Raw genomic sequence first — 12082 nt, forward strand, 5'->3', positions numbered from 1 at the left:
CTCTGAACACTGAAACAACTTACTTGGGCTCCTCAGGCCAGGAACAATATACGTACACATGAACAAGAGCTATGTGGCTGTTACTGACCACGTGTACTGATACCGTTTACCTTCTGTTTAAAATGGGGTCAAAAAACCACACTGAGTTCACTGAGAAGTGAATCAGAAGCTACTTAAGTATTCGCTGAAGCACACCTTTGGCAAATGGCACATAGCACAACACCCAACATAACTTGCTGGCATGTCTTCTCTGCGTGGCAGTAGCAGCTTCCAACTCTTGTTCCTACACATTTAGCAGTGATTTCTGTAGTAACCCAGACAGCACTGGGACCTCTACTGCTGGTTACAGTGTAAAGGAGCAGGAGAGGTCTGACCCGAGCCAGGGAAACAGAACACTGGAAAGGTCGGGATATTGTGTGTGCAAAATGCCAGAACATGAAATGCTGTGTGAAGCTACAACTGAACTGAGGGTACACAACTGTTTAAGCAAAGATCTCTGGCATGGAAGATCTCCAGAGACAGGCAAACCAGTACACTGAACTGCCAGAGGAAGATCAACATGACGCTAATCAAGCCCAGAAGCTAGAACAACAACAGCATAATACAGTATGTCAGACTGAAGATGTGTGTAAGTAGCGCGCTAAGTAATGTATCACCAGGTTCTGGAAAAGTATCTTGCACATCTGTCCCATGAGCTGCAGTTTGGTACCAGTGGACGGATAAGTCCTGTCCACTTGTACACCTCTGCTTTACATATAGTCCATATACGCGTACAGAAAAGGTAGAGATACCTGTAGCTTCCTACAGTAGGCACAAGAAAACCAAGATAGCCACAGAATTTACCTTTATTTTGGAGCTTAATACACCTCAGAACTTTCCAGAGCTACTATCCTTCATAGATTGTAGCACATTTTATTCATTTGGAAATGATTGAAGTGGATAATAAGAAGGCCACAAATTAGAAAGTAAGTGAATATTCATCTAAGGAGAATCAGAATAAACTCATTTCTCCACAATACTGTTTCACCACAGTAACAATTTGATTCTTCCTCCCCATCCAAAACAAATGGGAGCATTTTTCGTCCCTTAAAGTCCTAACAAAGCCTTGTCTTCAAGGCCCTCATGTGCTTGATAGTCTTTTCTCCTAGAAGAGCAAAAGCTGTATATATGCTACCTGAGCGCATTAAAGATACTCGTAGCATCTTGCTCTGATTTGAGATGGTCTAGGAGAAGCAGCTAGGGAAGACATTTTAGAAATAACAATGGCAATTTATCTTCTTAACTGTCAATTAAAATATTCTGAAATATTTTCAGTAAATGATTGTTTGGGGGCACAGAGGCATATTTTTAATTTTCACTAAACACAAATTTAGAAAATATTCACCACTTACACTTTTTTTTGCTGTGATGGTGGTGTTTTTGATGGCCTTCCTCGTCTTTTCTGTGGCGTAGACTGTGCTGATTCAACTGTACTAGTTTCAGATGGTTCTGCTCTGTTTTGAGGAAGACCCAAATTGCAAAGTATCAAATTATAACTAACGTCCAAGGATAAAAAAGATGCAGCTTACAAGAAGACGGACTTACCTCTGCTGTGTTCTTTTCTGCGTCCTATTTTGCCTGCCTTTTGGTTTTTGTTCAATGTTTTCAGTTTGCCTTTCTTCCTCCTCCTCCTCCTCCTCTGCTGCAGCTGCTGGTGGTTGTTTTTTTTTGCTCCTTTTTGATGACTTTGCTACTGGTTCTTCCTTTGGTGTTCCCCCATTGTTTGCTTTGGGAGGGCGTCCTCTTCTTCCTTTCTTTGGTGGACTGTTCTGTTCATCCTCACTTTCTATTACATCTTCTTTTAGCCTTTTTTCCTCTTGCCATTGTGTTTCATCAGGTTCTGAAACAACTGCAGGTCTCTTCCTTCCCCGTTGACTACCTCTAAGTTTCTGCTCTTGACCCAGTTTATTCAGGTCGTCTATGCTTAGTTTCTCTTCTGAATCTGTAATAGCTGCTTTCTTCCTTCCTCTAGGCTTCTCCATCTCTGACTGAAAAGGTAAGATTGCATGTTTAAATTAAAAAAATTAAGCTGCCATTATAAACTTTCACATATGCAAAAGATACAGAAACTTCCCCCAACAAGACAAAGAGCCTTCAAGTTACAAAAGTTGTTTACTAAGATTGTCTACCATAACCATTTAGAAAACCTTTGCAAAAGTATAATACACATACATACATATAAAATGCCAGACAAAAGAGAAAGATTGTTTCAAAGGTGAGCAGTTAAAACACTGAAGTGTGTGATGTCTTCCTCATTTGTATCCTCAGCTGTTGTCAAACACAATTGGCTAGAATATCCGTAACTGCATTTTTATCAATTATGGAATAGTCTGGGTCTGAAGGGACCCCTAAAGATCGCCTCATTCCAACCCCCCTGCCATGGGCAGGGACACCTCCCACTAGACCAGGCTGCTCAAAGCCCCGTCCAGCCTGGCCTTGAACACCTCCAGGGATGGGGCAGCCACAGCTGCTCTGGGCAACCTGTGCCAGTATCCTACCCCCCTCACTGTAAAAAAGCTCTCCCTTATGTCCAATCTAAACCTTCCCGCTTTTGGTTTAAAACTGTTGTCCCTTGTCCTGGCACTACAGGCCCTGGTAACAAGTCTCTCTCAGTCTTTCTTACACGAAGGGGGCTTGTATCGACAGGCCTCAATAAGGTCTCCCTGGAGCCTTCTCCAGGCTGAACCACGCCAACTCTCCCAGTGTTTCCTCACAGGAGAGGTGTTCCAACCCCTGGCTGCTTTTTGCGGCCCTCTCCTCTGGACCCGCTCCAGCAGCTCCGTGTCTGTCTTGTAATGGGGACCCCAGAGCTGGACGCGGGACCGCAGGTGGGGTCTCACCAGAGCAGAGGGGCAAAGTCACCCTCCTTGACCTGCTGGCCACGCTGCTTTTGGTGCATCCACGGATGCAGTTGGCTTTCTGGGCTGCAGGCCCAAATTGCTGGTTCACGTCCAATTCTTCGTCCACCGGTGGCCCCGAGTCCTCCTCTGCAGGGCTGCTCTCAATCCCTTCACCCCCCCCAGTCTGTACTGGTGGTGGGGATGGCCCCGAGTCAGGTGCAGGACCTTGCACTTGGCCTTGCTGAGCTCATGAGGTTCACATGGACCCACTCCTCAAGTCTGGCAAGATCCCTCTGGATGATGTCTCTTCCCTCAATTATATCAAGAAAGGCAGAACCCTTTCTGAATCATAAGTTTCAGAACAGAAGCTATTCCTTCATCTCTCCATGCTTTAGTTCACTAAGCGCACAATAAAGAGCCATAAAGAATGCAAAGATTTCAATATGCAGCTATTAGGGCCAGAAGAAAGACTCCTATCAACCCTACTTGTGGAAAAAATTCACCATTTCATGGGGACCATGACCATTCATTTTGGACCATTTCATGGTCCAAAAGTCTAAATACTTACAGAATTTCAGTTTCATCGCAATGTCTACTTGAAACTGACATTACTGGATTTCAACACATACAAACACTCATTTATTAGTATTTACCCGTTGCAATTTAATCTACATAATGACAGTTATGCCACTCAAAACCCAAACCAACTTAAAAGAAATTGAAGGACAATAATTACACTAGAAGAAAATAAGAAAAATATTTGAACAATGATGTCACCTTGTGTCAGTTCATGACTTCAGTGATGAAACTGTTGATCTAGATCACTGATATCCTTGTTTACTCCCTGTTCTATTTGCTTTTGCAGTGGTTGTGCACATCTGTCACTGCAGCTGCTTTTACTAGGTAAGCAGTTGTAGGCAAGTTACAAAGTATAGTTTCTCCCTCGGGTTAAACACTGTCCTACAACTTTAGAACTAACATGTTACTATCTGGACAAACATCCTGAATAGTGAGATCTTTAAAACATGGGCCCTTCTGCTCCCCAATTAAAATTCTGCTTCTCAGTTAATGCTTGCTATAATCCGCTCCCCAGCTCCACAACACCAACAAGGAGTTCTGAACCAATGACCTTAAGCAGCTTGCTTACATATTCAAAGTGAAATACAAATGCCTTCAAAATTAATTTTAAATACTGAACTGTATTCACTTTATCACTTAGCTTTGTCAGTTACCTACTCAACCTAATGCTTCTAAACATAAATTGCATGCCAGCAGCTGTTAGGACTCCCAGACTTTTCAAGCTTTACAGCTGAAATGCAGATTGATACAGGAAGGATCAGAAGTGTTATTTTTTTGACAAAAGATTCCTCATTTTTCTGATTTTGCTATAAGCCAGCTTGCTTTTCCCACAAGATGTCACAGTATAAGATGTTTATTTACACTTCAAGACAAACAAAAATTCAGAATGTTTTTACTAGTTAGTAGCTTATGGCCAAGCAACCTAGAAAAATGCAACAGACTGACGTAATGACAGAACAGAGAAATGTCAGAGAGTCAAAAAAATAAAACAGCAGTGACAGCAGGTATAGGACAGCCTTAATGCATTCTTAAAAGTCCAATTATAACAAATCGATTGTTCGTATCATTGCTTTTTGACGCATACCCCAAGGACAACAAAACTTACAGACTGCCAACTATCATTAAGGCACAAGGAATCATCGTTTACTAGTGGTATATGAAATTCTTATTATTTGAACTGCTCTCAGAACTACAATACAATTACAATTTTCTTCAGTGGTTTATTTTTCTGTATTCTGATACAGGTGTAAAAACTGCTTGAGACAATATTTAGCTTGTCTATAGTTTCATTAAGATATTAAAGCACTACATCTGAGTGAAAGTAAAAATAATTTGTTATATCTTCATTAGGAACCTTTAACAATACTGATCTACAGAAATACAGAAATCCATTAGTAAGGACAAGGCCACCACTTTTGGAGGCCTACCACTCTCAAAGGCCTTGGTCAGTGGTCATTCACAACCTCTCTGAGACACATACATGTAATTTCCCCTGAATGATCCTACCACTGTAAAAGAGCATAGCAAGGACACCATCCTGATACCCCTTGGGGTTCACTATTCTCACAGAACAGTTTATTTAACAGCAAAGGCAATGTGCTTCTTAGTGATTAAGGCTATTTTACATCATACTGCATTGTATTTGTCTGTAAGTATCAGTTAGTTAGCTTACTCTGCCCTAAAAGCCTGCTGCAGACCATGTAACACCAACCAGACAGCTTTAAAGTCACGCTGCAACCTCTACTTGTGATACCTGGCATTCAGAACCAAGCTTTTTCCTGCCTTCGCTGCGGTACAAGTTGCATGCAAGAAAACAGAATCCATATGGCTATTCAGATAAACTCTTCCTTGAATTCTAAATCAAATGTCGAACCATGATGCCCTCTTGGTATTCTAGGTAACCAGAGAAGTAACAGTTGCTATTCCTTAACGCTGTTGAAAGGAAGACACATCTGGCTGGAAAAAAGAGACCTTAGCACCAGTGACGGGACAGTACAAAAAAAAGGCGAGAACTATAATGCATCAAAACTGAGGTATTATCACTTTGCTAGCTACAAGCAAGAAACCATGTATGATACAAACTTCTACAACCTCAGAAGGCAATCTAAAATTTCAGACAGGTTAAACTGCTCTTCCAAAACTCCAGTACAGTTGATCATTCTCAAACTAATCCAATTAATTCTTCCAAAGCTGTATTTAAAGTAAAAGTCAAGCATATGCAAAAAAAAAAATAAATGCTGAATTGGAGAAAAGTCGTCCAAGGAAGCTATCAACTTGAACATGATCCCAAATGTTTCACCAACAAACCCTGAGAATGAGACAAATTGCAGACTAATTCTCATCCACCTAGCTCCAGCAAAATCTACCCATCAATACTACCAATATCCTGCAAATTGTAACTGATAACCTTGAAAGATTACAGGAACTGTCAGTACAATGCAAAAGTAATGCACACACAGGCCCTCTCTGCCTCAGCTTTCTATAGTAAAGAAACTTTCTATAGTAAAGTTCTCTGGGTACCCAACCCCTGAGCTGGAAGACAGGGACAGGGAGCAGAATGAAGCCCCCACAAGCCAAGGGGAAATGGTCAGTGACCTGCTGCACTGCTTAGACACACACAAGTCTATGGGGTTGGATGGGACCCACCCGAGGGTACTGAGGGAGCTGATGGAAGGGCTCACCAAGCCATTTTCAATCATTTATCAGCAGTCCTGGCTGACTGGGGAGATCCTGGTCAGCTGGAAGTCAGCAAATGTGACACCCATCTACAAGGGTTGGAAGGAGGATCCAGAGTACTACAGGCCTGTCAGCCTGACCTTGGTGCCAGGGAAGGTTGTGGAGCGGGTCATCTTGAGTGCCATCACTTGGCATGTACAGGACAACCGGGGGATCAAGCCCAGCCAGCCATGGGGTTATGAAAGGCAGGTCCTGCTTGACAAACCTGACCTCCTTCTGTGACAAGGTGACCTGCATAGTGAGTGAGGAGGGAAAGGCTGTGGATGTTGTCTACCTGGACCTTAGTAAAGCCTTTGAGACCATTTCCCACAGCATTCTCCTGGAGAAACTGGCTGCTCACAGCGCGGGTGGGTGCACTCTATGCTGGCTTAGAAGCTGGCTGGCTGGCTCAGCCCTAAGAGTGGTGGCAAACGGAGTTACATCCCACTGATGGCCGGTCACAAGTGGTGCTCCCCAGGGCTCAGTGTTGGGGCCAGTCCTGTTTCATCTCTTTATCCATGAGCTGGACGAGGGGATCGAGTGCACCCTCAGTAAGTTGGCAGACATCATCAAGCTGGGGGGGGAGTGTTGTTCTGCTGGAGGGCTGGAAGGCTCTGCAGAGGGGTCTGGGCAGGCTGGGCCGACGGGCCAAGGCCAATGTATGAGGCTCAACCAGGCTCAGTGCCGGGCCCTGCACCTGGGGCACAACAACTCCACGCAACTCTACAGGTTTGGGGAAGAGCGGCTGGAAAACTGCCTGGAGGAAAAGGATCTGGGGGGTGGCATGGACAGCCAGCTAGGTATCAGCTGGCAGTGTGCCCACGTGGCCAAGAAGGCCACTAGCATCCTGGCTTATATCAGAAAAAGCATGGCCAGCAGGATAAGGGAGGTGATCATCCCCCTGTACTCAGCAGCACTGGTGAGGCCGCACCTTGAATCCTGTGTTCAGTGTTGGGCCCCTCGCTGCAGGAGGGACGTCGAGGGGCTGGAGCGTGTCCAGAGAAGGGCAGCGGGGCTGGGGAAGGGGCTGGGGCACAAGTCTGATGTGGAGTTGCTGAAGGAACTGGGGTTGTTGAGCCTGGAGAGGAGGCGGCCCACAGGGGACCGCTCTTACCAGCTACGTGTAAGAGGTTATAGGAAGGTGGGGGTCAGTCTCTTCTCCCAAGTAACTGTCCTGGTTTTGGCTGGGACACAGTTAATTTTCTTCTTAGTAGCTGGTGCAGTGCTGTGTGTTGGCCTTGGTGTGAGAATAATGTTGATAACACACTGATGTTTGTAGTTGTTGCTGGGTAATGTTTATACTAAGTTAAGGATTTTGTCAGTTTCTCAGGCCCTGCAACTGAGAAACAGGTAGGGGACACAGTCGGTGCAACTGACCCAGACTAGCCAAAGGGATATTCCATACCGTAGAATGTCATGCTGAATATATAAAAGAGGGGAATGAAGAAGGAAGTGGGGGGGGGGGGACAACGCTCAGAGTGATGGTGTTTGTCTTCCCAAGTAACCGTTACGCATGATGGAGCTCTGCTTTCCTGGAATGGCTGAACAGCGGCCTGCCAGTGGGAAGTGGTGAATGAATTCCTTGTTTTGCCCTGCTTGCATGTGTGGCTTTTGCTTTACCTATTAAACTGTCTTTATCTCAACCCATGAGTTTTCTCTTTTACCCCTCTGATTCTCTCCCCCATCCCACTGTAGGAGGGGAGTAACTGAGCAGCTGCATGGTGCTTAGCTGCCAGCTGGGGTTAAATCAAGACAGTGACAAGCAACAGGAGAAAACTGCTTCAAGTTGCACCAGGGGAGGTTTAGATTGGATATTGGGAAAACTGTCTTCACTGAAAAGGTGGTCAAGCACTGGAACAGGCTGCCCAGGGAGGTGGTTGAGTCACCATCCTTGGAGGTGTTTAGAAGACTTGTAGTTGTGGTGCTTAGGGGCCTGGTTTAGTGGTGGACTTGGCAGTGCTGGGTTAATGGTTGGACTCTGATCTTGAGGGTCCTTTACAACCTAAATGATTTTATGAAAAACAGACAAACAACCCTTTTTTTCATTGCATTTTCACATCCAACTAAGCACATTTTCCAGTAGTTTATAACATTAACTCAGTTTCATGTTTCAGCATATTTTCTTGAATGACATCAAGTACCACCACATTCATTTTTGTTTTAAAGTCCTTAAAGTGAAAGATCTGCAATGCAACCAAACAGCTCACCCTTACAAGATCAGAGTCGTCCCTTTTGTCAGTTTTCTTCCCTGGTAAGGGCGAAGCCAGCGTGAATTCTTCATTTTCACTGTGGTCCATTTCAGTACTGTCAAGCCTAGAACAAATAAACATTTATTTTCCTCATTATTATAACACAGTGGGAAATCATTAAAAAAAAAATATATCAAGAACAACAATCTTCACAAGTCAATCTACTCCTAAACCATGTACAATCTGGCAGAAAAAAAACTTTTACTCTGGCTACTATAGCCACCATATATCACAAGCCAGAACATCTAAATCTCAGGATAAAGGTGTCAATGGTAAGCCAAGCTGAATTTTCTTTCTTTGCAGGGAAAGATAAGCAGCTTTTTGAAACAGAAGCACCTTACTGAGTTTCAAGAGATCTGCATACACTTCCCTATACCAATCAAAGCTCCCCACAGACAGACCAGCCAAAGCATGCACACCTGCCTGTGGCGAGGTTTAGGCAATAAACCGGCAGATCTAAATTTCAGAGACCAGTTCATCCCTCAGGTTTCTGTTGTTAGAGCCACATTTCATTTTTATTTCAGTTTCTACGTTATGTAAATGTGGACAATAGTACCTCCTGAGGTACACTGAGGCCCACAGATAAAACGACATATACAAACACCAATACTCATTAATTTCATTGCATCTGTGCTGGGGCAGGTAGAAGCAACATTTTTAGACAACAGGCATGTTTTTCAATGAAAAGAAATATGCTATGCACTGAATGGAAAGTGTTATTCAAACATACAAACTGTTAACTCCCTGGCCCGGGCACGGCATAGACCGAGAAAGATGTTCTCACTCCAAGTATAACATCTGTAATAACTGTGATGTAATTGGAAGCTCAGTTTTTATACATAGTCTTAACAGATGCAAGCTCGCCAGTATATTTTCAGTCAGACTGAACTGGAAATGCCATGCATACCAAATAATTACCATCACTTCTACAGGACTTTTCTTCTTTGGTACCTCCATGCAAAACGCTAATGAGTTTAACTTAGGTGAACTGGGGAGATCATGAAAATGACGCAACATATCAGGCTGCAAGTGCAGCATTTTAGTTGTTTTTTTTTAAATGAACTGGGGGTAGAACAGTATTGGTCTCGGATTCATTTTGCTAGAAACAGAGAACAATCTGGACTCCAACCTGTCTGTAGCCAATAATGTATTTCAGCATGTGAACCTGCATGACTTGTAATAAATAAGCCTTTCTGTGGACTCTTGAACTCTTCCATGTAGTTGAGTACACCTGGTAAAACACTACATTATATTTATAATTGATACTATATATTAAATAGCCACAGAAGTACCAAATGAGAAATGTTATTTCCAAACATAACATTTCCTCACAGTCTTGAAGGAATGTGAGAAAGTATGAATAGTGGGCACTATACAACCCCTAAGTGTCTGGAAAAGAAAATTGATAATGTGACTTGTAGTTACAAAATTAACATATGAAGATACAGTAACTAAAGAGTAATCTAAAAAATTGACACAGAACAAGCTACGGTTTTTAAAGACAGCTAACTAGAAGACAGCTTCTGTAGCATTACGGTACATTCCCCTCTCTATTACAGAAGGAATCTACCATCCAAACATATTCATCTGCAAAGTCCAGAACGAATTTAGAGAGGAAGAAGTCACGTGGGATCACCACAGTGGCCTAGCAGTCCTCACTGTCTATGATACGTTGTTAATATTACAGCAGGCCGCCAGGTTGCCAGGAACTGCAGATGTATGCATACATACACATTTGTATATATGCGTGTATAAACATACACACATGTCGGGGGATTATATATCTCTCTATAAAATAAACATGAGGCTCTCCTTCCATCCTACAGCCAAATTTGGATGTGATTTGATTCTAGGTTGTTGGGGTTTTTTAAAGCAAATTTATTTCTGGGGTTAGAAAGCCGAATTCATGGTTTCAGTTACACCAACATGGTACTATAACTTTACTTCAAATAAGATAATAGAATTCTGTTTCTCACTTAGAAAACATTCTAGAAAAATTCAAAGTTTCCATTACAAATACTTGAAATATCAAAGCTCCTTTGTTGTCTACCAACCTCCCTTTGATCCTTCCTGGAGAGCTTGGATTTGAACTGCTGCTGGCATTGCTTACAGTTTCCATTCGTGAAGATTTGGATTGAGACTGCTTGCCTGCTGACGAAAGAGGCTTATTAACTGCTCCAAGAACATTGGCTGCTTTGGGCTGAAACCAAAAATATATTTCCTTTATTTCAAGCTACACATTTAGATATTGTTAACATGTACAGTATTTACATTTTTACAGATTTCACTTTTTGCAATCAGTATCTTAATTTTAACACAAAGCAATAAACATTTGCATATGAAAGTTACAACAGACACCAAAAGGAAGCTGACAAAGCTGTAATCTAATAGCTAGCTGCCACCAAAAATGGTGGTATTCTCTCTATGCTTATATTCTGTCCTCTTCTCATTGGTAGTACTGGGTGCTCACCTGACCTTGCAATAAGCCCCTTCAGCACTTTTTGTGCAGTTTCCTTTCTGCTGATCTAGCTGCCTGATCCAGCTCACCATTTGGATTAGGCAAGCATCTGTACTGGCAAAACAGAAATAGCAGTAGGACAGCCCTTTCAGCAAAGAACCCATTAAACTGGCTTAACTGTAATGGCAAACCACACTATTTTCAACTGGCAATGAATGAGAATCTCAAAAATCAAACACTGTGGAGAAGACTCTGATACTTCATGCACAGGTTTAAAAATGCCAGGCTTTTAGTAGGTGCCAAAACTTCCAGACACTGGTAAGCTTCAGGTTATTCATTTAACTGGATTATCTTTCAGACATGCCAAATACCTCCAGCTTATACTAACTTTTGAGAGAGCCGAAAGAGTTCAGTTACTTCTAAAGAGAATACACCTTTATGCCAAACACCCACGTACAAAAACATTGATTTAAAGACCATTCCCTATGTTTCTCATTATCTAGGACGATGCGTCTTCTATTTCAATATTAAAGTTTAACTATGTTTGAAGTTAGCAACAGCTGAAAAATAAAAAGTTCAACAAGCACATCATAGCAGCTTTGCATGTCACTTTTTCTGAGATACGCACCATGGATGTGCTGGTTATACTTTTATAGCCAGAGGGAATTTTACACTTACACCAAAGATTCTCTCTGCACCGAGTACAAGAAAAACAGCATATCCCTTCCAAAAATAAACCTTGGAGAACAAAATCCAGTTTAAGAATGTACATCTATGAGTTTAGAACTTAACATTAATCAATAAAAAAATATAGAAAGAGCTCAAAAGAAGAGGTATGTTCAAATTCACACTGGAGTGGGCTTCCTACTAAGGAGGGACTAATGTTAACAGGGCTGCACGAACAGCTCCTCCCTTACCACAGAACCTACACTCAAAGCTTTGCTGCCCTCAGATGCTGTTCCGTGCTTGTATCATCCCCACTAACAACCCACTCAAGCTAATCTTCCGTTCCCAAAAATGAGACTCCCTAGACCAACTCACAATTCGTGTTACTTTCATGATGGTAAAGCAACTAAAATTTTTGGTGGTCAAATACACTTCTTCTGTTTGTTACAAAATTTCAGAACAACAAGAAAGGTGCTGGAGTACCTGGCACTAGAAATTTAAAATATAAAAATATAATAAATAATAAAAGCTACCTT

At 42.4% G+C, this 12082-nt stretch overlaps 1 protein-coding gene across 4 annotated transcripts in view; it reads right to left on the minus strand.

The window, feature by feature from the left end:
- The window catches only part of PDS5B (PDS5 cohesin associated factor B), a 115290-nt gene that overhangs the window by 3407 nt on the left and 99801 nt on the right, over positions 1–12082 (minus strand). Inside the window, exons 30-33 of one of the 4 annotated variants that reach the window (XM_055802043.1) lie at positions 10477–10622; positions 8387–8486; positions 1585–2027; positions 1392–1493 (exon numbers count right to left, since the gene is read on the minus strand). In XM_055802043.1, coding sequence (XP_055658018.1) covers positions 1392–1493; positions 1585–2027; positions 8387–8486; positions 10477–10622 — 791 coding nt within the window. Of the gene's footprint in view, positions 1–1391; positions 1494–1584; positions 2028–8380; positions 8487–10476; positions 10623–12082 lie in introns of all 4 variants that reach the window. The other 3 variants (XM_055802042.1, XM_055802045.1, XM_055802044.1) reach the window with 3 other exon arrangements.

This window comes from Falco peregrinus, chromosome 4 (assembly GCF_023634155.1).
Source record: "Falco peregrinus isolate bFalPer1 chromosome 4, bFalPer1.pri, whole genome shotgun sequence".
Classification (NCBI taxonomy): Eukaryota; Metazoa; Chordata; class Aves; order Falconiformes; family Falconidae; genus Falco; species Falco peregrinus.